Consider the following 26,198-nt stretch of genomic DNA (forward strand, 5'->3'; position numbering starts at 1 on the left):
CAATTGCAATTCCATCAAGACTCCCTTGATTGAATCTAGATCTTCATCTAGGACATAAAAGAGCCGTCGTTTTTTACGCTTTACCTTACTAGTTCCACACGAAGTACATGTTCTAGGAATTGTTGCGTTTTTTAGTAGGAGAGTTTTAGGGTTTAGTACCGCTAGACCCAGTTGCACGATCTTTCCCAAAGAAGGTTAGTTAAAACATAAAAAACCAAAATATGTATGAACATACCCTTATCCTTATGTAACTGTCTCACACTTGTGGAGTTGCTTCAAATATCATGGTTGAGTGATTAAAACCAAATTCACTACCATTATTATGATGGAGTTCCTGAAGTGTACCAAAGTTTTTATTCAACTTCTTCAACCTGTTTTTAATATGTTTAACAAATATACTTTGCAAGCCACAAAAAAATCCAAAATTATTTGACATAACTCAAGAAGCTACTACTGAATAGGCAATAAAGTGATGAAGAATTTCCCCTATTCCAAATCCAAATTCAGATATTTATTGGATCTGGATCTTTATATTCCGATTCAGGATACAATTTTTTTTTTATTTTAACACCGCCTATTCGAAAATTACAGATATTCTGTATATCAAATCTTATACCCTCACAGGGTCGTCAATGCTTTTGCAAAGGGAAGAAGAAAATGGTGATTTGGGAAAAAGAACAAACTCAGGCAGAGACAGATGCTTATTGGAATAAAAGGTCTAAACGCCTGGATTTGGAAAGAAGAAGAGATTAATGGAAGAGAGAGAAACGATACCAAAGAAGAAACGGTGACTCAACTAGAATAAATGGAAGAGAGGCTGAGATTTGGGCTGAAAGAAGAGATAAAAAGGAAGAGATTGGTTAAGGGAAACAATACCGAAGCAAAGTCGCAAGAAGCAAGAACTGGGAGTAGAGAGGGAGACAAGGGAGAGACATACCTTCCGATAAAGAAATTTCTAGAAAAAGAAATTTTCGGTCTTGCCTTCTCCAGAAAAAAACGCCCGATTGAAAACTGGGCACAGTCGACATTACTCCGAAAAGCTCCATTTAACTCTGCGTCTCGCTGGCTTCCAACAATCATGTACGCCAAGTCACAATTCGGGTTTCCTTTCTCCACGTCATTCACTTCACTGCCTCTCTCTGTCTTTAAGGTCCTCTCCCCTCTTCTCCAGTTCTCACCTTTTAATTCCCTCTGCTGTTTCTCTTCTGCTCGTGTTCTGCTGCTTTGAAAGTAGCAGAAGTAGAGTGTAATACTTGAAAGACCAGGCGTTTAGGAGTGGTGGGGATTTGTTTACGTGGGTATATGATGGAAGCCCAGATGAAGGCGAACGTGGAAGGGACCCCTAGCACGCCGGGCCGGGAGAGTGCCGTCAAGGTTGCGAACCCGAGAAGCGTTCGGTCTTCAGATTTCCTGCTTCGTCTCCTCGCGGTGCTGACCACCCTTACTGCTGCTATAGTCATGGGAATCGATAAGGAGACTCAGATGATTCCCTTCTCTTTTAGTCCCAATATGCCACCGCTGGAGTTTCCGGTTCCGGCCAAGTGGCACTACGTTTCTGCTCTCAAGTAAGAGGCTTCTTTGTTTTTATTTCCTTCTTCATGCCCAACGGATCTCTCGTTTCCATGGTTTGTTTGTTTTTTTTTCGTAACGATCGAGTTACTAAATTAAGCTTCAGTGTTCTGCTATTCATTTTAACTATCTATTTCTCACTGGTATCACTGTCATATATAAAGATCAAGAAGATGGTAGCTTTACAAGGGATTTTTCAACGATTTACTAAATGTTTTGTATTCTTCGCTCTTAATATCCTCCACAGCACGTCTTCGAAAATCGTTAGTAGATCATTTTTAAATTACTCTGAATTTTTCTTCAAATTTAATTGAGATTTTTAATTTGAAAACTTTCGTGAGAAAAGCAAAAGAGGTTTGAAATACTTAAGCTAGAATCAGATTCAGAAACGGAGGCTGTTTGATGCGGGGCTCACCGTCAAAGAGAGCTTACAGACCACCAATATTTATGGTTCCTCCGGCGGCGTTTCCTGGTTTTGGTTTCCATTAATGTATGATCTCATAAAAAGAAAGGTTATAATTACGTCAATTTTGATTTGCTCCGCTGTATTTTCTGCCAGTTTCATCCAGAAAACTGGATATTGGTGGGGATAATTAAGAAACACGTACAGCTGGAAGATCATAATGGCTATTCTATGGTTATAATGGTGGTTCATCTACTACGGCAGTATTTACTTATGAGCCGGTCACGAACGTGAAAGATGGACCGAGTCTGAAGAAACTGACAACGCTGTTTCGTCCTCTTCCATAAATTTCAAGCCACTATCTCCTCAACTAAATAATATATTCTTCTTGTTCAGATTCTTCGTGGTGGTAAATGCCATAGCATGTGCTTACTCTGGACTGTCGCTTCTTCTGTCGATGGTCCCTAAGGCCGGGAAGGGCAGCTTGGAACTGGGCATCTTGCTCCTCGACCTGATCATTCTGGTACTACTGTCCACCGCCGCCGGGGCGGCGTCCGCTGTTGCAGTCCTCGCTGCTAACGGGAATTCTCATGTGAACTGGCATAAAATCTGTCACATCTATACCAAGTTCTGCAGGCAGGCGGGGGCCGCAATTGCTGTCTCTATTCTTACCATGTTCGTCTTTATCGTAGTGATCTTGCTATCAGTGTGGAATCTCCGGCGCAGGTCTGGTTGATGATAAGACTGGATTCGGTGGTGTGGAAAGCTTAGAGCCTGAAACTGTGTTTGATGTTGAGGAAGTTTGGCCTGTGTGAGAGTAGTCAACTTTTGTTTCTAGATCTTTCTTTCATTCTAGCTAAATTCCAGTCTGCTTGCCGTCTTTGTAAGGTTGAGTGAAAATCAACTTGTTATCACCTTATCTCTTCACTACCAACTTTATGGTTAATAAAAAGGTTTTTTACCAAATTATCCATGTTAAAAAATCTTATTTCGATAAATAACTTCACTTTGAACTTATCTTAAAAAACACTCTACTTTGACCTTGACTGTACATGTGTACAGTTAAAGGTGACACGTAAGCTTTGACTGATTATGTGTCGTACGTCTTCAGCACTGCGTGAGTAGATAGACACATCGACCGCCACGGTTTGGAATTGTGATGTGGCAATCGATGTGTCTATCTACTCACTCAGTGTTTGCTGATGATATAGTCATACGTAATCAGTCAAAGCTTATGTGTCACCTTTGACTGTACACATGTATAATGGACCGGTCAAAGTTGGGTATTTTCTTATACTTATTAGTATTTATAAATTGTATTATTCAGGCAGCCATAGATATTGGAGATATAATGGATATGACGGAGGTTATACCTTGCATTCTTGCAATAATCCTTCTCAAGCATATAAGAGTCAAAAACTCCTATTCTTAAACACTCTCCCACAAATATTTATACGAATCTAAATCAAATAAAGTCAATTAAATTTTAGCAATTTCGAAAAAAAAATGTCAGAATTTTTTTAATCCGTATCAAACCATACCTGTGAAATTACAGTATACAGCTTGTTGTGGCCGAGTCTTCACCTGTATCAAACGATTAATGTCAGATTTCCGCTGCCTAATACATGTTAGTTTTCCTATACAAGCAACACTACTTCACACGACCGAGAAGGAAAAAATAAGGGCCAAGACTATATTTGCTTCTGCGGCAGAAAAAAGGGCTCTCTTGACCTCGTCGTTCTCCTTTTTCTTCTTCTCCTGTCAATGTAATCAGGAACCTCTACTGTTTTTTGTACTTTTGTGATTCTTTCCGACTTCCACTTTCTCGTATGAAATTGTCCCTCATCTTCTCTTTAATTTCTCTCCACTTTTCCTAATGCCATTATCTCTGCAATTCCTCCAACAATTTTTTTTTTTTTTTGTCGTCCAATTTTGAAATTGTTCTGTTTCTTACAAAGAGTTGCAAAGAGAATGGAGAAGGGTAGGGCTGGAATTAGAAGCAAAGAGAATGGAGAAGGGTAGGGCTGGAATTAGAAGCAAAGAGAAGTTAAAAAATGGTCAGAAACGAATCTATTCGCAATGATAATTGCACATTCCGCCTTCCTCTTTCTGTCCAATCTCTCGACAACATAATCGGTACAGTTTCCTTAACAGAAACATCGGTCAGAGTACCTCTGCGTACCAGAAGAGTTTCTATTATAAACCAGATCTCATTCCTCTGATTCTTGGACGAGAGTTGTTTGCTTTTTCAGTTTAGGGTTGTAACGAAATCGGGGACGAAGAAGCGTTGTGCAGTTCCTCCCACGATGCGCCTCCCTCTGTGTCCGAAACAAATGGCAGAAGAGGCTTCCAGACCAGCTACGGCGAATGGTGAAGAAAAGGTGAAGGACAAGGAGAAATGCAGCGGGAAGTCGAGGAAAGTTGTACGAGATGAGCGAGAGAGGAGGGATAAGATGACTGACCTCTACTTCAAGCTACAAATGATGGTTCCCAATGTTTTGCCCAAGGTAGGGAAGCAAATTTGATCTTTATAAACCTTTGGATCTTCTTCAACATGATTCGGCCGGGGCCGCCTCTGATGGCTGCACGTAATTTTAGAATTTTTCTTGTTTTTATCCTCGAAAAGTAATGGAGGTCGTGCTCGTATCCTTCATGGTTGATTGTCGTTGCAGACTTGCACCACTTTTTCGGATTATTTGTCTCTTGTCTGTTCAGGAACCAAGAGAAAGAATAATCAGCGGGACGATCTCCTACATAAAGGATCTCGAGCAATGCATCAAAGATCTGGAAGCTCAGAAGGAGAAGAAGAGAAAGGCGCCCGCCGCTACGTCCAGAACCACCCTATCCTTACAGACTCCTCGAAGCTCCGTCAATGCCACGCTTACCGGCAATACGGTATTCTTCGGGATCCAATCCGCAGCAATACCTGGACTGGCGAGTCGGATTGTGCAAGTGTTCGAGACGCCGAATACAAACGCGCAGGTTTTGGCAGCTAGCACATCGCGTATGGAGCACACAATGACGGTGACCATCACAGCAGTGATTGGGGACGGCGGAGATGCGGAGAGGACGATCGAACAGCTGAAGGCCGATCTCCGGAAATGCTTGCCTTGAATCCATTGATCTACTCTACAGATGCGGTGAGGACGATCGAACAGCCGAAGGCCGATTTCCGGAAATGCTTGCCTCGAATCTATTGATCTACTCTACTCTTTCCTGCCGCTATATACAGAAAATAAAGATTAGACAAGGAGATTTACAGGTCTGAAATTTTTTACTAGTTAAAACCTTAAAGAGATTCAGATTGGAGAGCAAAAAATTTGTGAAAATGACAGAGAAAGTAAACAGTTGATTAATCGATACTGTACTACTTTCGATTACGCCTCTACTCTTCGAAGCTCACAATAATTCGAGAATAAACGACTCCGTTGAACACGGGTCGAAGCAGGAGGAAATGATCGAGTTTGACGTACGGGCTGCTACGGTCACTGCGTCGTGGATTTTGCGGCGCGTGATCTTCGTACAGGTCGGGCGCCTCCAGTGAAGACCGACTCTGCAATTACGGATCAGTCACAGTCAAAGATATTGGAAGGAACCGATCGATCTCAATCTTTCATTTAGGAGGTTGAAGCAAGACCAAACAGTCTAAGAGATAGAAGCGTGAAAATTAGGACTATAATGTGACGTTATAACTTCTTTTCTCTGTCGCATTCGATGGTGATTCCACAACCCGACAACCCCAGTGAATTGTAATGCACATCCGAGGAAGAAGCATGCATACACTTCAGCCCGTCAACATTTGTGCCCATTTACAGTGCCCCTACCACTACCTCAATTTTGATCTGTACAAAATCCTACCATGGAAGCCCCGTGCTAAAGAAAGCAAAACTCAGAACATTCCTAGATATGCCTGTTTTTTTAGATTGATTCATCCATTGATGGCTACACTTTGAAGGATTAATATAATGCTTACAGGTACTACTGTGCTGGTTTTGTGTTAGGTAGAAGAAAGGGTCCTCAGGAAATAACAATTGAAAGTGATGGTAGTATTGTGCCACAATGGTGATTCAGTGAAGTAGGCATTATCAGTGTTGCCTGATTGAGGAAGTACTCATTAAAAAAGAAAAAAGAAACGAAAGGCAAAACAAAGATTCACCATCTATGCAACTCAGAGGGGCCAATGATGGTTCGAATATTTGTTCTTCATGTATTATGTTAAAACCATTGTGCTAAAGGTTTGAACATTTTAGGATCTTATACAAGGACTGGCCCGGTCGATACAAACACAAATTCCAACACTCCCCCACACGGGGAAAACCCGTGGACAAACTCATCGGAAAAACCCGAGACAAATTCACCAGAAATACCTGGGACAAAATTCGGTGGGAGCGGGACTCGAACTCGGGACCAACCTGCTCTTATACCATGTTGAAACCATTGTGCTAAAAGGTAGAAGGTAGGTGAGGGTCCATCTAGCGAAAATTGGCGAAAACAAATTAATGTAGGGACCATGCGCTTACAGACCATCCAACTACTCACCGGTTCCAACTATGAAATTTAAAGAGTAAGCGTTTCAGACTTGAGACTGTTGTTCGGTCTGTAATTCGTCAATTACTTTGATGAAGATGTAACCGTCGTTGTGAGAAAAAAAACGAAATAGGAAGCAAACCAGTGGATTTCTACTCTCCAAGAGTCCAAAAGCAGTGAAGAGATAGGACGGGACGTGCCACATCCATCCTTCTGTAGTTTCAACTTTCAGTTTTCCGCACGTAGTTCTGTCTAACACGGTAGCCCCCTTTTTATCTCTCGGTTTCGGTCAGGTTAGACCCGGCGTCCCTTCTTTTCCTTCTCTTTGTTCTCGATGCATTTTCTGTTGCAGGAAGCACGTCCAATCTGGCACCTTTCTGGTTGTTTTCCTGTTTTTCCGTTTCTTGTATGGGTTCTTACTTCCTACCATTTGCTTCTCTTTTTCCTAGTTGGTTATACATCTGGGTTTTTTTTTTCGTCTGTGGGTGTTGAGACTGTCGATCTTCCTTTGTTTTCTAATACCCGAGCCTGTATCGCTTCTTTTACGATCTGGGTTTTCCCTGTTTTATGTTTTATGTTATTTGTTATTTGTTTTATGTTTCTCTTTACTTGCTTTACTAGTTTTTCCTATTCTTCGCTTCTCGATCAATGGTGGGAATTCCATGCCAAAAAAAAAGAAAGAGAAATGGGGGTAGAAGGAGAAGAGAGCGAGGGAGGAGCTTGGAGAGAGGGACAGAGAAGTGACTGCATATGGGCGAACATATTAGCAGAGGGAGGGAAGGAAGTTTTCTAGCTAGTTGGTTGAGGAGAATTCTTACTTTCTTTTGTTTTTCTTTTCTAGGGTTCATGGAAAGAAAGTAGTTACTGGCTCCTATGAAGCATTTTGACTCAATCTGCACTTCAATTTTTAAAGCAGTTCAGTTGATAAACAGCACAAAGGATCGTTTTCTTTGTGCTTTTATCTCAAAAATGTCACTTGGTACACCAAACAGGAGCTACATTCAGACAATCAGCTCATAAATTGCCAACCATTTTCCTGTCAAGTTATCCCAACCATCAACACTGCCCGGCAGCATTTATGCACCGGACTTTACCTAAAAACATACTTTTTTTTCTTCTTCTTCAATTAATTCAGCTACAAGAACAGAGCGCCCTTTTACTTCCATCTTATGCGATTCAAGGAAGAAAACAGCCATGGCGTGAGTGTGGGCTGATGACGCCGTCCCTGATCTATAAACAAAACAACACGAGATTGCAGAATTCATGTGCGGTTCACAGATGTACCCTCGCCCTCGCTTTGATCCTGAGTCGCCTTTGCAAAGCGGCCCCTAACCCGAGCTCTGCTATCTGCTCTGGTTTTCCTCGATTCATACCGGATCTGTTTATCATACCTGCATCAATATACCCATTGCCAACTATCAACAACAACAGCGATTCTTAAGAAGAAAGAACTTGCTGTGCTTGTTTTGTAATAGTTTGTCGATAGTGATTCAACAGCCATGGCTGGAAGCAAGTTTACCTCCTACTTTTCTTCTTCTCCTTATACCGTGAAATAACTGAATCTCTATCCTGGGCTAGTAACTCGTATACAGCTTTAGGTGGCAATGATGTGATCTCTCTGATAACTGGGTGTTGGGGAACTCCTTCGTCAACATTGCTATGAATTTTCTCAGTACGAATTTCAGTAACAGTTGCATTCTGTCCATCAACCACCTTTGAAGTGGAGTTTTCTAATAAATGTTCACCAGTGGAAGCAACTTGATTAGTCACCTCACAACTGCTGCCATTCCATTTGGGAGAATTTTCCTGCACGGACAAGTATATTATGAATTAGGTGAGGTTATGCATCAGGCAGACTTGCTAGAATAGTTCCAGGGAGTATCAATGGCTGAAGTGTGGTAAAAAATGTGATATCATCGTCCCAACAGAAATAAACTAATTGTAAGTATCTTACTGCTTCAGTGCTTTTCCTCTGTTCACTGGAACTACAACCTTACTCCAGAAACAAATCCTAAACATTTTTACATTTTAAAAATGTCCTTAAGGTGTGTGCCAGAGAAAGTAATACTATAAAATAAAAAAAAAACAACTATTGCCTGAATCCTGTAGATGATTTAGAGATTAGTGCAGATTCTTTTAAAGTTCTTTTTGATAACTTAATAAAGAATAGTAAGAACAGCAACATAAGTATAAAATAGCTTCAAACTCATAGAGAAAGAAAACGACAATCAATCATTGAGTTACAGATTATAAAATAATATCTTGAGAGCTTCAAAGCAACAGGACTAGTCTCCATATGGTTTTCTACAGAAAACACTGTATAAAGGATAAGCAGATGATGTGAGCAATCCGGCATTTGATTCGAAATGGAAGCATAGATATGCTTCGACTCCCATGGCCAATGCTCCACATTCAAGAAGAAGGTACTGGTAAATAACAATAAATGAAACTGCAACAACGAGAGGACTGCCCCCTGCAATGTTCTTTGTGAAAGGCTTTTTGTCAACAATATGAACAGCTGATTTTCATTTCTCAGTTTCTTCAGTAGGATGATTGTACTGTTTAATATTGAAATTGCCAGATATGAGTTTCAGATCAACTTTTGAAAGAGAAACATCAAATGAATATAACAAGGAAAAAAGCCAAAAACACTAGAGAAACATATATCATGAAATCAAAATCGATCAAAAATTTATACAACAAAGCAATGAAGAGGGTTTAAAATAAAGCAGGAGGCAAGAAACCAGACCTTACAACCAGGTGCAGCAAGTGAGGCAGAATCAGGTTCCACATTTATCGAATCGATATTTTGTGGGAAATCAGTTTGATCTGAGCCCTCTGGTAGCAAAAACTGTAAGACTAGACCAGATTCGAGTTCAGAGTAATCGTTATTCAGGACGGATTCTGATTTGAACAGATCACGAAGCTGCCGGATGACTTCTTCCTTGTTCTTCCCACAGGCTACATTCCGGTGCTGATGCAATGACAACATCCCCAAAAAGTTTAGCTAAGCAAACTAGAACACCTGTAGACAATTAAAAAGAGCAAGCTACAACCTTATGTTCAAAGTGTACTTTGAACAAGAAAATCAAAAGCCATTCAACAGAAAAAAAAAAAAGGTAGAAGACACTCTTACAAGCAAAAGAAAAAGCCAACTGGTAACTTTCATCTGTGAAAATATCAGAATTATTATCCTGACAAAATGAAACGTAGGAATTTCTGTATGTGAGGTTGAAGCAGCAACGATGATGGCTTACAAGAGCATGAAGAAGAATTGGTGAGCTTACAATTGAAAATACATCAATTCTTAGGGCAATGAAGAGTTGGTAAGATGGAGGATCTATTACATAGGTTTCAACAGCCAGCTCCTACATTAAAAAATAAAAAAATGACCTACCAAATCTAGAAAAAGAAGAACATGGTTCGGCTACATCAGATAAGAGGTTGTCAATTTCCGAAGTTTCTAATCGCGAAAAGAAAAGCTAGAGTTGCAGAGAAAAATTAAGCAATTGCAAGGGGATAACGAAGAGTTAATCGTACAGCAGTACAAAAGTTTAAACCGAAAAAACCGCATCTACAACCTAAAAAAAGCAGCAAAGAAGAAATTTGTACTAGGAAACCAGACAAGAAAACTTTGGAAGGTTGACGACAACAACCATGGTAGTCCAATAGGAGATGAATTCTACGTTCTATTTGGAAAACAACCAGTCTACAGAATGGCGAAATCAAGCAAAAACACAAAAACTGAAAAGTAACAGTAGAGACGCATAGTTGATTGGTCCAGGTCCAGCGGAAGGCATAAAACTTTTAACGAGAGAAGATAGAAGAAATCAGATAGTCAAAAACTAACTTCGACCGACAACGTGAAGGAGAGCTAGAGGGGTGACACAACAAGAATTTTACTCACCTTTGGCGGTGGTGGAACGCTTAAGGCCTGAAAATCCCAACCAGATCCATTCCTTGCCTCCGTCGGCATAATAAGATCTTGTATAGAAAGGACAGATGGCGCCTCCCACACAAACTCACTCCACAACCCCTCGTCTGATCCACCCGAATTACCATCACTAAACCATAGAGACTTGTCGTCGTCAAAGCCGAATAGCGACGAGAGCTCGGTGGCGGAGGGACAGCCGGAGAAGGGCTCGAGAGAGCGACGGTTCTGTTGGTGTGCCTCAAGGGAAGGTGGGTGAGCGTCGAAGTCACAGTTGGGGCAAAGGAGGAGTTGGTGGGAGGCGCAGAAAATCGAAGCCGGGTGGTCTCGGCAGACATCGCAGAGATGGGCTCTGGAGTGTTTGGAGAAAATAGCATTGGCGGCGTGTACTTGACGGTCGCAGGAGATGCAAAGCTTGGCAGAATCGGCTCGACAGTAGAGCAAGGCTTGTTTCTCGTTGCAATGGTCGCAGACTTTGCTGTTGTTCTCTGGGTGGTCTTCATCCTGGGCATTTCTCGCCATTTTTTAGCAACTCCTGCTGTAAAGTTTCGTTGAGCCTCTGGTCTCCTTTTGTAGTTCCCAGCAACCTTCGTCTCTCTCCCTCTTTCTCAGATGCCTTCTCTGGTGATTTACATAAATAAAAAACTGAAAACTTTATCATCAAATTAACTCAAGAATTCTCTGCTAAAAATATTAAATCAAGAGCTGTAGTTGTTGGCGGTGAGTCAAGAACTTTTCAGATAGAAAAAGGAGGAGAAAGAAGACACGGAAAAAATTGAAGCGCTCAGAAGTATCACCCCTGATTTCTTTCCAACCAAGGAAGAGAAATCTTTCAAAGTGGGTCCATAATATAAAAAAAAAACAGGAGAGTAACACTTCAAGCACTCGTCAAAGACTCATCAGAAATGGCTTCCATCAGAACAAAATTTTACCTTTCCAGCCAAATACAAAAAAAAAAAAAAAAAAAGTGGGACAATGCTTGTCAGGTATCTTTCAGATACTGACAGAGCAGAGCAACCAACTAGGTAATGCAAATCTTGGATGAACGCAACAACCTACATGGGACGGTAATGTGAGTTCAGTGTGAAATACTCTCAACCACCCATTTTTCTAGAAAGTTGCAGCTAGCAGCGTAGCCGTCTGTTTGCAAAATAGTCTCCAGTCTTCAGAAGAGAGGTGGAAAGATGCTAGCCATCTATAATAGGTTTTTTAAGACACCGACCTTCTTTCTGTCACCCTTGACCACCAATCCATTGTCTAAACCTGCTTAACAGAAAGAAGATCTGTGTTGAATTATCTGTAATTACTGTTGCTTAGAGTTGGTTTTGGTAAGCAGGCAATGGGTTTTTTCTAGTTCCAGGAAGGTTCAAAGAAGGAGATAAAGCAGAAATTTTGTAACAACTTTCGAGTCCCTCTAGAAACAGAAGCTTGACAGGAGCGAACCCTGTCTAGAATGATCTGCTGGTTATGAAATAATTGATTGAGACAGCTTTGATGGCCAAGCTACCGAGTCTGCTCCTTTCAACATGGGTTTAGGTTGGTGCAAAACTGGAAAGGAGAGCATTTTTAAGAATACCCTGATGTGATATTCTTCTGTTATTTTTCCATCTTCACAATTTGAGCTAAACTCTTCAAGAAACTATAACTCTTTGTCTGCCAAGACTTTGCTTCATCCTTCAATCATCTCTTTCTCGGCCTTCTTCAACTCTCCCACTCTCATACTCTTGTTCAATCCCTCTCTAATGAATTCACTACTTGTAAAGGCCTTAGGGTGTTTCAACTCACCTGCCTTTCTCTCCTTCAATATCTCTTTTATCAAGTCTTCATTTGGTGAGAGCACAACTGGTGGCGGAGCCAAATCTTCATTCCCTAAGATTGTGACTCATGGTAGCGATAAGTCTTCATTCCTTGAGATGGTGATACCTAGCAGGACCAAGTCTTATGCCTTGTGGAATTCTCCTTGTCTGACGCTTAGCTGACATCTAAATGATATTTTCCTTTAATTTGGTAGTGGCCTAATACAATTGATTTCAATTGCGATTTTGACAATTTTCTGATGGATTGTTTGACTAGTCGAGCTTCGACTTTTGACCATTGGTGATTAAGTTCTCTTTTATCTAGGTCTTACCCAAGAATCTTTACTATAATCAAGAGTAAGATTATAATCATCTTCTCTAGTTAAAACTAGAGGCAAACAAGTGAAGAAATCTCAAGGAAATCAAATTTCTTTAGGAAATGAGCAAGAAAAGATCTCACCAGATAGGTACTGTTTGTAGGCTCAAAAATGGACTTGGAGAGCTCCAAACCTGATCTCCATCGTTCAGATTGTAGAGTATTGAGTCACAAATATGCTCATAAAATTTCACCTTAATCTGACCACGGGTTCCACTCGATCAAAGCACTTGATGGGAAAAAAAGACAAGACTGTTTTTCCTGCCTCTTCTCACTTGGAGGCTGTCATTTTTTCTCTTTTTCCTTTTTCTCTTCACAGAAATCGGTCATCCTCTGCTTAGGAGAGAAACCCAAACCAACAATAACAGGTTTCAAATTCTAATCAAACTGTGCCTGATACAGCATAATCACTTTGAATTTGAACTCAAATTTATCTCTCATCGTATCAACCACTTTTCCCTTACTTTATGGAATCTACCAACCACCAAACTCCTCTTTGCAACAAACTGAAGTTATAAGTATTCTATCAGACTTCTACCTCAACCCTTCTGACCTCTGGTTCTTCTTCTAGTTCCCAGAACAACAGCTCCTCTCTCCTTTAGTTTTCTTTTTTTTTTTTTTTTTTTTTTGGGGGGGGGTTAGACCTTCTGTTGTCTCTGTCATTGCCACTGAACCTGCTGGGACTGTCGAGCTAGCTTGCAGCTGTTAAGAGTTGATTCAAAAGGCTCTCTTTTTTCATCTTTTTTTGTTTTCTTTTTCTTTTTTTCCTTTGACATCTCTTTCTTTTTCTTTCTTTCCTCTTCTTCCTTTTCTTTGTCTCTTATTTCTTTTCTCTCTGATCATTTTCTGTTTCTTTGTCTCTTAAACAATAACTCGTAGCCATGACTGATTCATTCTTGCAGCTTGCCCGCCTCGATTCAACCACATCCATGACTAGTTTGACCTCACCCACCAATGGTTACTTTTGTTTTGTTTATTCCTGATCGCCCTCAAGTTGCTTGATGCTAGGTTTAAAGGACAATGACTTATTCCTCCAATTTTCTTGCAAAGTGGATTTTGAGGATTACTCTTTACCCCAAAGTTCATTTGGCATTTTCTGAGAGTTTACCATCAAAGTGTTTCAAGTTTAGCTTTTAAGGGATGATTTTCACCTTACAAGTTTGTTGAAAGCCTGAAATTTTTTGGAGTTTTGCACCCAAGCTATTGAAGTTGCAAGCAAATTGTTTTTCTTGTTTCATGACTGGAGTTTTACAGATGACCTTTTGCCCTCACATTTATTTGAGACTTGAGTAATTTGGAAGAGACGGATCTATAGCAACTCTGGGTCGCTATAATGCAATTTATACCTAGTTATAACTGAAAAGGTGAGAATTATAAACAGTTTTGGTGTAAGAGTAATCAATCCAAACTGATGAAGCGAGGACCAAAACACATTTTCGTGCCTGTTGAAGACTTTTTTTCCTTTCCTTTCCCAGTGGGTTCTTATCATGTACTCTTGTGTGTGTGTTTGGTCCGTTTAGAGATGAGATATCCAAACCGAATAAACTCCATGGAAAGAAGTAATTGAATTGACGGTCTTTAATGTCTCGAAAGAGAATCACGTGAACGGAGATGAGACGTTCTTAAGCAGACTGATGGTGAGCAACCTGCTGTGATCATAAGACTCATGCGAAACCCTGGCTTTAAACACGAAAAGGCGATTAGGATCTCTTTCTTTCAACGGCCTTTTTGTTGTTCCTTATCTTCAAGCGATCATGCAAAAAGAAAATGGTCGGTGTTATAAAAGGAACAGTCGCTAAGAAAAGAAGATTCACACAATCGAATTGCATATGATGCCACTACAAGAAATCCATGGTTGAGTAGCAAATTCATACTCAATTTTACTGCATTGATTTCTGGAAACAACAATTTGGCTGTATGGAACAATAACCAAGTCACTATTTTGAATGCAAAATAGGGTATTTGGCCAGAAACTTCCAACAACAACAACACTCAATAAAAATATCAAAAGAACAAAAAACAAAAACAAAATTTGGGAAACTGGTCGAGTGAGACTATTTTATTTCATTGGTAAACTACTTCCTACAGCAGTAAGAGACCAGAAATTCACATCTACAACATTCTTTCGACATTATCTCTCGACTCCCCGTCTCCAGATTGCTCTTAGTGCCCTTCCAGATACAGCCAGCAGTGACTTCTATCTGAGCTCCTTCAGACTGCCTTTGACACCCTTCACGAGGGCTAGAATGTTGCCCGAGCCCCTGCTGTGAACAAGTCCAACTGAAATCGGGAACCAACCTCCAAAGAATATAAGCTACACTGAAAGAGCGAACTTCCAACTTTACAAGAGAAGTATACAAGAATCAGTAGCAAACTAGCTACATCCTGCCAAAGACCGAGAGCCCACCTGCATTAGCTCTGTCGCTTGCTACAGACCAAGCGAACACTAGATCTGCACACACAAAATAAAAATCCCAAGTTTAAAGGTAAAGAAAAGAGAATCTCTATTGAACTTGGAAACACCAATCAAGGAAACATAATTCTTTCAATCTAAATTTCACACGTAGTTTCAACAGGCACTTACATATTAAGGTAATATCCATGACTCATTTGCTTGACACCACTCTGTAATTGAGGATCAAGTCATCTGGCTTTTTCCATATATATGCCCGAACTGTGGCCAAGCTCATATCTGGGGATAGGACCTGCAAGAAGTCACATATATTCTGATATAAGATAATAAATATGAAATTTGAAGAACATGTAGTCACTCATCAGGCTAGAATTTACCAAGAAGGACTACTAGAATTAACATTGAGATTGGAAGAAAGTGCATCACGAAAGCCATACTAACTCAAAAAGGGTATAGAAGTACTTGCCTGGTTATTACACAAGATCTCTATGTGAGGCTTTAGCTTCCAAGGCTTCAAGCCAGACCTAAAAGAACCATCTCCAAGGGATGGAAATTGATTTTGTCCCGTAGTAAACTGGCCATCTGAGTTTCCCCCATCTAGTGTTTTATCTAAAACCATTTTTTCTATGACATAGTTGACAACCTGTAGACCCCACAATAATTGCCACAGAAGCACCAGAAAGACAGTGAACAGATGCTGTTAGAGATTCTCATATCACCACAAGAAAATATAATGCCTAATAAAATAGATGAAAAATGCAGTAAAACATAACTTGTGAATTTAGTAAAATATAACTCGTGAAGTTGGTAAAACATAAGACAGAGAAATAGCAGAAAGCTCCTGCAAATGCACCGGCCAAATACCTTAGCCAAATAACAATACACAATAAAGCAGAAGATTCTCTATGCTTATGCCCACCAAATGGATAAGTTCGCTACATTATACAAGAAAACATCCCTACAGATGTAAGTGCACCAAGAGAAGATCTCTTCTCCTCTTTCTCTTGTTTCTGCAGTACTTCTGGACCAGTGCAAGATGTTTACATCTCCATACAACTCCACAATGCTCTTTGTAATGGCTGGCACATGAAGATTATTTGCCTCAAATGTCAAAACATTATTTGCCTCAAACGTCAAAACATTATTTGCCTCAACATTTTGTCCCAGTAACTTTCACAATTGCAAAAACTTAACCCTGAAACTGCACCATATATGTGACTCTTCTAGAAAACCATTTTTAGGATCAAATTGATCCTCTATCTGCTCTTTTCATGAAACTTATGCTAGTCATTCTAAAAAGTAGCCAGTGCATGTAAAACTCTGAAAATTGATATAGAATAAGATTTTTAAGAAATTAAGTGCCGACAGAAATAAAGGCACAGAAGTAATTACTTTGTGTATTCTTAATATCCGTGGAGCACACAGTTTTCCTTGTGTGAGGACTTGAACTGCAGAACCTTCACATGGATGCAAATAGAAGCTGCACCTGCAGGAAAGCAAGATTCATTGTGAAAGCTGTTTCACAGATACGTTGACGTACATTATCAGAGCTATTGATATGAAAGTCCAGCACTAATAAGGCCAAAAAATTTCACATTAGTCACCACCAATCCAACTTGTTAGGGTCAAGCAGAATTACTTCTCATCATACTACTGTCTGCTACGACTCAGAGCACATTGCTTTTTAGTGAATAGAATTCTATTTTGCTTAGACCCATGACTCCTGTTACAGATTGGCATAGACTTAAGCATATAGATCTTTAGTCCCCAAGTGGACATAGCAAGGTCCAACTTGAAACAACTACAGCTATATCATTTTGGTTTGCAAAGAACTACAGCTAGATGATCAATCACCATTAATATATATTTATGGCCTCTAGCGGTTTTTATATTTTAAGTGATTGGCAGCACCACAGCACGACTCAAGTCTTATTTTTTTTTCCCCAACGTATTTCTATTTTATTTTTTTAAACCATGGGAAGGAGATATTATTAGAAGGCTCCTAGAGGAGAAAGAGAACAAGGCTTGCCGCCAATCACAAAGCAAAAACAAAAGCAAGGGTAGAGTAAATGGCATGACCCAATGTTTGACTTCAATGATTTAATTCTAGGACTACACAGTAGTAAATGATAGGACTGAGAAGAAGTGCCTTTAGACCTTGACTAAACTGATATGGACATTGATTATGTTCACACGTAACTTCATCCAAGGTAACTTGCAAAGCTACAATGATGATTATGGTTTTCTGGTACCAAAAAAGCCAAACAATGCCACCTAACCGTATAATAAGGTAAAAGAGTTTATCTCACCTAGTAGCTTTCTCGAACTAGGAAAACTTCCCAAACATGCCATTGTACAAGTGAATTACAAATGTGCTTTGCCTATTTCCATTTTCCAATCTTTACAATATTAAAATACACGTTGATTACCTATAAACTTAAGGAAACAATGGCAAACATTAATTATCCATACACTTAAGGATAGCACACATTACTTACCTATACACTTGAGGGAAACAATAGTCTTGATAATTTTGACAATACAATGTCGTAATTACAGAAAAGAAAATTATGAAACATACTGTGACTGCAAGGAAGATTTTTTTCAGATAAGAGAGTCTAAAACTTAGCTTCTCTTGATGAGATGTGATGATGAAAACTAATACAAGAAAGTGTTAAGCAGAAAATCCATAAAACTGATCTTACTTGGAATTTTCTCTTGGTGGCATTCGACCATTCAATACACAATCTAGACACCACCAGGGGAGATCTTTTTCATCTTCAGTCCCATCTAATTCAGTGATTTTCTTTCTCCAGGGACCACCCTGAGAACCCTCGGTAATGATGGAAGGTGGAGAAACTGTAGAAAACTCAAAAGAAGGGAGCACCAGACCACTGTGGTTATCAGCACCATCCTCCACCTCAGCTCTTGAATGGGAATGACTTCGAATAGGAATATCTTTTCCTGATGAGGGAACATCACCATTGGCAGAAGCTTGAGATCCACTCTTCTGTCTTCTTTTGGCTAACCAATGAACCAGCAAACCACGAAGAGTCTCCTGGGCTAGATTAATCTGCACGATTAACTCATGCTGCAGTAAATGCCAATAGATTTTAAGCAAAATATATAATTATACTCCATCACTTGTCACCTCATATAACCATACTCCTTTTCACTTCAGAGAATAAATTGATTGAACTTGTAGTGACCAATGAAAACAGAAAATTTACCTTGACTTCCTCAGATGCCCCAGCAATGTTTAGGTCAACAGCATACATTTCTGCTGAAAAGCACTGAGGAGTATCCAAATGCACAGACAAGCACCCAAGCCGAGTGTCCATGGTAAACCATGCTGGAATGCTAACCTGGGTAGTTAGACAATGGGATATTTTCAGCAGGAGGAGCAAATATGCAAAGATACAGATTCTCATACAGTTCAAACCAAGATACCATTTCGAACAGTTCTTCCTTCTTCTCCGCAAATGAAACCTACACATCCATTTAGAAAGAGATAAATATGGTCTCCCCACACAAAGTAAAGATAGCTTTAACTAAAAAAGGCTTATCCCAGGTATTAGAAAAAAAACCCAGGTAAAGCTTAGAAACTATTAAGATACCAATTAAGGAGTAAATAAAGCCTAAAGTTTCAAAATAATCACAAATAATAACTGAAGGTGCATCAATGAAAAATTTTACTTCGCCATAGTCCTCAACCACGGCACCCTTAGTGATCTCCCACAGTTTTACCATGCCAGTAGCATCCTATTGAAGACAGCATCAAAATCATTCAGGATAATCACTCAGCAAAATAACTGCAGAAAATAGTAACAAGCATTGGCCACTAGAATACTCACTTTAGTAAGGACCTGCCTCCTATTGTTCAAGATCTCATGCTGTACAATGGCTGGGGTTCCAGGAATAGTTAATAGTGGTTCTTTATAAACGGGAACCTGAAGCAATGTAATGGTTCAGTAAATGGAACTGTCAACCAAATAAAAAGCAACCATAAAAAAACACAAGGTCTATGGAAACCATAACCAACTTAGCTCAAGGGGGTAAAAGTAGTCTGATTTTTAAAGTCCACGTTTAACAAAAGCAAAAGTTTTTATTAACCATGTTCAAAAAAAAAAAAAATTACTAAACTTTATATTACAGTTATTAACTGAACTAATTGCACTTATTTATAATAATTTCCCATATACAAGATGGTTGTGTGATGTTTCCTCAAAAAGATGACATACAGTTCTTCGGGACATAGACAGATGGAGAGAGAAATTAAAGTTCAAGGGTTTCCAAGTTAGCTGATCTGGAAAACAGGGAATGAAAATCACAACTGTACTGAATGCATTCAAGAAATCATGAGTCTAGCAGAGTTCAAAGAGTATATCCCTTGGTTCATTCATTGTAAAGGGGAAGATTCAAGAAAGTTATAGCATAAATTTCAGGTTTTTGAAGAGAAGATTAATGATTAGAGTGTTGTCCAATCAGAGCATTCAAAATATGGTAATGGAGAAATTCTTAAGCTTAGCTATCAGACAAGTTAATTTTGTAGAGCAGGACACCAAGCAACTTCTAGGCATAAGCCTGCTGGTACATTACAGCAGACACTGTCAGTAGTGTTTGATGAGCCATCAAGAGGAAGGCAAAACCAAGAAAGATTGAAGTGCCGAACAGAACTTCAAGAAAGCTGATCTAACAATGGACATTTGATTTTCTTTTATAAATAACAACGGATCTAGCAAATACATAGCAAGTGAGGAAATTTGTTTTATTCTTGATAACAACAATAAAAATTATTTATTAATAGAGAGATACAAGATGAAAAAAGAAAAGTACAATAGCAGAAAAACAGAATAGTCAACAGAGGACATCAAAGAAGACATACATAATCACAACCAAATGTCTATAACGTCAATCAATGTGGAGACTCTCCCACAGCAAGTTGGGCATAAGACCGTCACTTAGCCAAGGAATCAGCTAGAGAATTGGCACCTCCAGGGACATACATCCAATTCATCATCAAAAGCCACCAAAGATCTACAATTTCCACGGATATCAAAGTGGGCACCAAGGTGGGGACATCGCCCACAACATCTAGCAGATAACAACTGCCGACGTTGCCCTCTATGATGATAAGGCTACAGATGTGCTGGTAAATAAACACAAGGCCAATAAGAAGGGCTGGAAACTCCACCTCAATAGAATCATATTGACCAAAAGGGGAGAGTAAACAAAAGAACTGCTATCAAAACTATACTTTAGCCACCCAATCTGTGGTGGGAACCACACCTGGATTGTCCCTGTTCTAGCAGTCAAATACGAGGCAAGGGAAGCAGTATGAGGAAAAATTCATGTAGCCACCCCCAGCATAAGTGGGGAGAAAGTTTTAATAATGGCAGAGATTGTGATACAATAGTTTTTCCCATCCCAGCGTTGAAGACAACTGATTTACATGAATCATAAACAACTAAGTAGCAAATGAAAGAACAAACCACAAGGCAGATGAAATCAAAGAGTACAGTCACATATCTAATGGCACCGCAAAGAATAAGGAAGCACACCAGGACATGCCCCATTAACTTGCACAATCCACATATTCAAGATCCAGGTTTCACCTTTGCATTTTCATGGTGGTAAAAGACTTCAAAGAAAAAGGTCATTCTATGACATACTTACCAAGAATAGAACTACAGAAAATGGAGAAAGTCAAGAGGAACTGAGTTCGTGATTTCAGTTTACAAGAAGATGCCCGGGAACCTTGATGAACAGGAGCGTTTTACTGAAAGAGAACTTGCTTATGATGTCATTAACCAAGACACCACATCAGCAAACATAAAATGTGACCACTTGCTCAAGGCTCAACTCAACCTCACATTCAAATTTTCCTTTATTTTAATTTTTTGAAAATGCTTCTATTTTGAATTTTAATGATAAAAAATAAATTTCAAAGACAGAAAAGGATTGTAGAGCCGCAATGAAATTCAACCTACACACTTTGAATGCATCACTGACACTGCATAATGTTTAGGATTGTTCAGAAGTACACTTACAGGAGTAGATCCTTCTAAGCAAGCTCTTGCCCTTGTGAAAGACAAATTGCCAGCTAAAAATGAACCACCCTTTTGGAAAACCTTCTGAGGGTTCTGCCCTTCAGCTGGCCACTTATCCACAGATGAATCAGTAGTTGCCACCCATATGCTATCATCTTGCAAAGCCATCTGCAAGATAGGATGTTCTTTGGTGCAAAGCAAAACACTTTCTCTTGTTGCCAAGTCAGTGAGGTACAACTGAGACAACAAAGTACAGCAGATTATCAGACGCTAGAACATTGTGGCAACACAAAATACACGAAAGAGAGGTGAATTTTTTGTCAGATATACACTTACAGAGAGGTCCCTGCCACCACTATAAACATGGCTAAATGAGGGAGTGCTAGCAAGTGTCCAGACAGAGTCAGTATGAACAGCATAAGAGTGTATACATCGCTGCTGACCAAGATCCCATAGACTATAATAGAAATGGAAATTAAAAAATTAGAAGAAAACACAACACAACCACTAGAACACAATGAGATCAAGAATTGACAGTCTCACTGATGACAAAAATGATAAAATAAATTACCGAATCATAGAATCTGAAGATCCTGATAAACAATATCTGCATTTAAAAGAAAGTAAAACCAAAATTCAGATTAATCAAACTTATAAATAGTATCTTTTTTTTTTATAACTGTTGAAATATAACTATAAAGAATAAGTAGTGCACAACAAAGAGGAAGACGTAAAGACAACCAACCTGCCAGTAGAATCCAGAAGGAGAGCCCGAATATTATCAGTATGACCTCTAAGCTTCATATTCTTTGAACCAGTTCTAGGATCCCAAACACGCACAACCTATGGAAAACGGAAACAAATAAAATAACCAAATACTTCACGTTCCATGAGAAGAAGTAGAGTAATATACAAAAGTTTTAGAGTTCTATATATATCCACAAAATAAAAGAGATACCAAAAAAAAGGCATCAACTGAGAGCATCATAGCTCACCTTCTCAGTTCCACCTGAAACAAGCAGGATTCCACTCTCATTCATTGCTAATGCATAAACAGAATCTTTATGGCCTTTGGCAGCAACTGGGCTGTACCCATGAGACTGCACTGTATGCACGGAAATGCTGCTATTAGAACTAATGGGTCGTAAACTCGTGATAGGAAGTGCAGAGTTTCCTGAGGCAACTATTCCATTTGAACTTTCATCTTCTACTAGCTCGCTGGACTTTGCAATTGGAAGAAGAGCTGCCTCAATGTCCCATATAAAAACTTCTCCTCCAAGGCCCCCAGAGGCAACAACATTGCTCTAAAATGCAAGCCACTACAAAAAGATCAGAAATTCAAAGTAACCAAAAAAAGAAAGCGTCCAAGTACACTAATGATGACAATAAAATACTCATTCTTTATAGAATCAGCAGAGAGAGAGAGAGAGAAATTACATTTTTTTCAGCGGCAGCAAGACATGTAACATAATCAGAATGTTGCCGTAGAGTTCTTGTACAAATCCCATCAGACAAGCAATTCCATGTCTGGTGTTGTTCATTAGATCAGAAGCTAAAAGTCATATAATGCTCAATGCAACAGAGTTTAAACAACAAAAATGAAAAGTTAAAGCTTGGCAAACCTTGAGGGTGGTATCTGATGAACAGGACACAAGAGTTTCACCAGCAAAAACAGCATCATTAACCTGTGTGGAACAAGGTGGAAATCATCCAATAATCAATTCAAATTTTAAAATAATACAGAGAAATTTTTAAAAGTACTAAAACCCAAAATGACTAAACAGACTCTTAAGGATCAAGAGTAAACAAAGGCCAATAGACTTTTCATGACATTATAAAGGACATCTCCTACATCTAAATGAGCCTTACTATCACTTTTTTTTTAATTCACAGTCTAGAACTAAAAGTTCTTAAAAACAATGCTGGCATTGAAGTGTTTAATTATTGGTAAAATTGCAGTCAAGATGGTGACTCCAACAAGAATCTTACAAACAGATGAATGACAAAAATTGAAACTACCCAAGGTTGTAATCATAGATTACTTATGCATATTACCACATAGTTTTCTTGTACAGCACAAAAAATTGGCATAAGGAAATTACCCAATCAACATGTGACTCAAATGTTGCAGAGCAAGTTGCAGCATCTTCAGCAAGGGTCCATCTCTTCAGTGTGCCATCTCGGCTTCCAGTAAAGAGATAATTGCGTCCAGATGATTTTAGAACAGAAAGACAATTTATGCCCGCGCAATGCTGAAAAAAATGTCAACAATAAAATCTTATAGAACAATCGTATAAACCTCTAAAAACTCTGGAGGGATATAAAAACATTAAGAATAGTAAAAGGAAGCAGATGAAAAGCAAGAATACAAAAGATGAAGGTTTGCTTCCAACCTTAGTGTCTTCAGCATCATTCAACACATAAGTTAACCGCTTCTCTTTGCGGGGACGGGTTGAATTGGTGGTGTTCCCTGCACTGCCCACTCGGTGCATTGCAGATGTTCCTGAAACAATCATCAAACGTATGACACAATAAGGCACTACTTTATTCCTTTTTTTGCTTTCCTGCCCAGGCATTGCTAAAGCATTAGCATTCCTAGTAATAAAACATAACCCACAAGAAAAGATCCCTCTCCAATTCACAAGCTTCCATCTGGTTCAACTAAAAAATTTCAAAGTCACAACTCTAATATGTAGAGGAACCAAGATATCCAAACAAAGTTGGATGACATCATCTTACAATGCAATCTTGTACAAATGTAAGAAATTATAAAATGGTCTTCTTGAATGACTATTCCAAGTGACTTTGCTGATTCTTCTAATGTTAGCTATTCATCATAGCAGAGACAGAAGGAGAGAGAACAACAGGCATGATTTCTAGATATAAATAAATGATAGAACAGCTCACAAGGCATCGATGACCCCTCAAATAATTATAGGAACTCACATTTAGACATTTCAAACTCGAAGCATTTATTGTATGTGCTCTAATAAGTGCAACCAATCATTTATTACCAGATAAAGCAAAGGCTTCCTACTTTCCCATTTGGAATACCTATGTTTTCCTTCAAAAACCCCAAACTCAGAAGTGGAAAATCACAAAGATCAAGCCATCATGCAGGTCAAATGACACAAAATTCCATTGAATCAGACAAAATCGACCAGTTTTAACTATTAGGTCATCTGTATCCACTCAAACGAGGACTTCACCAACAGAGTGAAGTTCATAAAGTTCTTAACCCAGAAATCTCAAACAGTCAAAGAATGAAAGATGAGCAAACCAAGTGCTATCAAAAAGAACCCCTTTTGACTGTTAAATATTGAGAGTTCTTCCTGTTATCGTATATAAGGGACAAGATTGTAAATATCTATATTTCTAAGGGTATTAGTGTAATTTCTGTTTTAAATCTCTATACCCATGTATCAAACAGAAAATCGAAGGGCTTCTTCGATTCTGAGATTTCGGAAAATAAACACAGATTTCGGAAACTTTGTCACTTCCAATGTCTCACTAAATCTAACGTTTGGAATTTAAAGCATCAGGATATAACTAATTCAAAGCACTCACTAGATGAATGATGCAATTATTACTGATAAGCAGACATGCTTTTTTTTTTATTTAATAAGTGGATATAAATTCATGTAAATTTCTTTCTTATCCAGAACATGGTTTCTTGTCCTCCTCCCCTTTGGCAAGACATAGTTTCTTGTTCTCGTTCCTCCTTGGGCACACATGGTTTCTCACCCTCTTTAAGAGCCAAATGCCATCAACTAGTCTCCAAGAAACCTAGTCCACCACCACAATGGAATCACCAAATCCAATGAAGGCAAATTATCAATGACAGATTCCTGTTATCACGGGTACACTAAGAAATAATCTGTGACTTTAGAGCCATTTTACAACAAAAACAAAATCAAATAAGCAATCCCGACCAAAAAAAAAAAAAAAAAAAAAAACAGAACGCTCTAGCTCTAAACCAAGAATGATACCGAGCACATACCAAGAATGATGATTCGAGGCCTATTGCTAAAACCTTTTTTTGTGCTTTAAAAAAACTACAACTCATGTACATTCATATGCATTTGAAATTCGAGACCTATTGCTAAAACATTTTTGTTCTTTCATAAAAACAACAAACCATGAATATGCATTTCCACACTGCAATAAATGACAAATCCTGTAAGGGACATCTTGTTACCAATGAAAGATCCTCTCATTTTAATACGGATAGAATAACAAAAATAAATTTTAATTTCAAAGATAAAACAAAATATCCTACCTGAAGATGATACCAATTAAGATCACCTAGCTCAGGAACAATAAACAGTTGAAACGGTTCTGCATTAGAAAAATGCAAATTTTGTCAGAAAGTGTACTAAACCACAGTCAGATACTTCAGTTAAACGAACACAGTCGCCCACAACCACCGGTCAAAACGACATCTCGATACTGGTGCCATAGAAGTCAAACAGAAAAAAAAAGGTACAAAAAGGAAGAAAGAAAAAGGAAAATTGTCTGCGAATGAAATAACATCAATCAATTCCATCAAGACCAAAGCGACTCCACAGAAACAAAGAAAGACAGACTCTCCAACCAATTGCACTTAATCCAACAACATCACGTTCGAACAAAAATCTGAACAATCAAGAGACATAAACAAGAACACAAGCCAGTCAGGCAAAAAAAAATATAAAAAAATCCATCGATATCAAAGCAGAAGCAACAGAACTTAGGGTTAAGAAATCAGCAGCAGGTGAGAATCGAAACTCGAAACTCGAAACTCAAAACTAATCGAAGCTCGAAACTAAACTGAGAAAACGGACTCGTGAAGAGCTTAAATCCTCTGCAACAGTCGGTATCTACAGACGTCAATTCTGAGAATTGCCGGACGACGAGGTGATGTTCGGAAGCAAAGCCATGACATCTCTCCAACTCGGCTTCTGGATGGATACAGGAAGAGGAGATTTTATTTAGGAGACAGTTTTAGCAGAGTTCGTTTTGAAGCACCCGCGCGATCCGAGCCCTACGAGTAGCGGTCGGGCGTCTACTAAAATGATGCCGACGGTGGAGATTTCATCAAGTGACGCAGAAGTTAAGGAGTTCGACGATTAAGTGACGGATAAAAAGGGTGGA

The 26,198-nt window shown here is 39.0% G+C and overlaps 4 protein-coding genes across 6 annotated transcripts; 2 read left to right on the top strand and 2 right to left on the bottom strand.

Annotated features, from left to right (window-relative positions):
- The first annotated feature begins 997 nt into the window (after nucleotides 1–997).
- LOC137956638 (CASP-like protein 1E2) lies at nucleotides 998–2,938 on the top strand. The gene is made up of 2 exons (XM_068804203.1): nucleotides 998–1,565; nucleotides 2,369–2,938. The coding sequence occupies exons 1-2, from the start codon at nucleotides 1,303–1,305 to the stop codon at nucleotides 2,706–2,708; spliced, it is 603 nt and encodes a 200-aa protein (XP_068660304.1). The 5' UTR covers nucleotides 998–1,302; the 3' UTR covers nucleotides 2,709–2,938.
- A 1,662-nt stretch (nucleotides 2,939–4,600) lies between these two features.
- On the top strand, nucleotides 4,601–5,086 carry LOC137957090 (transcription factor MUTE-like). Its single transcript, XM_068804799.1, has one exon. It carries the CDS (start codon nucleotides 4,601–4,603, stop codon nucleotides 5,084–5,086), a length of 486 nt encoding a protein of 161 aa, XP_068660900.1.
- Nucleotides 5,087–7,629: 2,543 nt separating this feature from the next.
- On the bottom strand, nucleotides 7,630–12,731 carry LOC137956037 (zinc finger protein CONSTANS-LIKE 13-like). The gene is made up of 5 exons (XM_068803336.1): nucleotides 12,687–12,731; nucleotides 10,407–11,051; nucleotides 9,249–9,473; nucleotides 8,019–8,305; nucleotides 7,630–7,890 (listed from the first exon to the last, which is right to left on the bottom strand). Exons 2-5 carry the CDS (start codon nucleotides 10,950–10,952, stop codon nucleotides 7,761–7,763), a joined length of 1,188 nt encoding a protein of 395 aa, XP_068659437.1. The 5' UTR covers nucleotides 10,953–11,051; nucleotides 12,687–12,731; the 3' UTR covers nucleotides 7,630–7,760.
- Nucleotides 12,732–14,463: 1,732 nt separating this feature from the next.
- LOC137956110 (uncharacterized) lies at nucleotides 14,464–26,113 on the bottom strand. 3 transcript variants are annotated; one of them, XM_068803453.1, is made up of 20 exons: nucleotides 25,876–26,113; nucleotides 25,345–25,403; nucleotides 23,459–23,568; nucleotides 23,168–23,317; nucleotides 22,688–22,750; nucleotides 22,503–22,592; nucleotides 22,061–22,369; nucleotides 21,811–21,908; nucleotides 21,637–21,672; nucleotides 21,402–21,522; nucleotides 21,066–21,302; nucleotides 18,870–18,965; nucleotides 18,712–18,777; nucleotides 18,466–18,504; nucleotides 18,246–18,380; nucleotides 17,721–18,106; nucleotides 16,408–16,501; nucleotides 15,482–15,658; nucleotides 15,187–15,307; nucleotides 14,464–15,054 (listed from the first exon to the last, which is right to left on the bottom strand). In XM_068803453.1, exons 3-19 carry the CDS (start codon nucleotides 23,555–23,557, stop codon nucleotides 15,209–15,211), a joined length of 2,295 nt encoding a protein of 764 aa, XP_068659554.1. In that variant the 5' UTR covers nucleotides 23,558–23,568; nucleotides 25,345–25,403; nucleotides 25,876–26,113; the 3' UTR covers nucleotides 14,464–15,054; nucleotides 15,187–15,208. The 3 variants fall into 3 exon arrangements, with proteins under 3 accessions (XP_068659554.1, XP_068659553.1, XP_068659552.1); XM_068803452.1 differs by lacking the exons at nucleotides 25,345–25,403; nucleotides 25,876–26,113 and having other exon boundaries at nucleotides 17,721–18,088; nucleotides 23,459–23,667; XM_068803451.1 differs by lacking the exons at nucleotides 25,345–25,403; nucleotides 25,876–26,113 and having other exon boundaries at nucleotides 23,459–23,667.
- Nucleotides 26,114–26,198: the final 85 nt, after the last annotated feature.

Source organism: Aristolochia californica, unplaced genomic scaffold (assembly GCF_029961685.1).
Source record: "Aristolochia californica isolate CCGP_79_NKW_82.1479 unplaced genomic scaffold, dmAriCali1.0.hap1 SCAF_2, whole genome shotgun sequence".
Taxonomy (NCBI): domain Eukaryota; kingdom Viridiplantae; phylum Streptophyta; class Magnoliopsida; order Piperales; family Aristolochiaceae; genus Aristolochia; species Aristolochia californica.

Bases quoted from the DNA above. Each gene is read 5' to 3' on its own strand.
- LOC137956638 (XM_068804203.1), top strand. From the start codon at position 1,303: ATGATGGAAGCCCAGATGAAGGCGAACGTGGAAGGGACCCCTAGCACG. The intron at 1,566-2,368 runs GTAAGAGGCTTC...CTTCTTGTTCAG, and splicing joins CACTACGTTTCTGCTCTCAA to ATTCTTCGTGGTGGTAAATG.
- LOC137957090 (XM_068804799.1), top strand. From the start codon at position 4,601: ATGGAGGTCGTGCTCGTATCCTTCATGGTTGATTGTCGTTGCAGACTT.
- LOC137956037 (XM_068803336.1), bottom strand. From the start codon at position 10,952: ATGGCGAGAAATGCCCAGGATGAAGACCACCCAGAGAACAACAGCAAA. The intron at 9,474-10,406 runs GTGAGTAAAATT...TCATTGCATCAG, and splicing joins GCGTTCCACCACCGCCAAAG to CACCGGAATGTAGCCTGTGG. The intron at 8,306-9,248 runs GTCTGGTTTCTT...TTGTCCGTGCAG, and splicing joins TTGCTGCACCTGGTTGTAAG to GAAAATTCTCCCAAATGGAA.
- LOC137956110 (XM_068803451.1), bottom strand. From the start codon at position 23,641: ATGCCTGGGCAGGAAAGCAAAAAAAGGAATAAAGTAGTGCCTTATTGT. The intron at 21,909-22,060 runs GTGAGCTATGAT...CGTTTTCCATAG, and splicing joins TTTCAGGTGGAACTGAGAAG to GTTGTGCGTGTTTGGGATCC. The intron at 18,505-18,711 runs GTAAAATTTTTC...ATGGATGTGTAG, and splicing joins TGGTTGAGGACTATGGCGAA to GTTTCATTTGCGGAGAAGAA.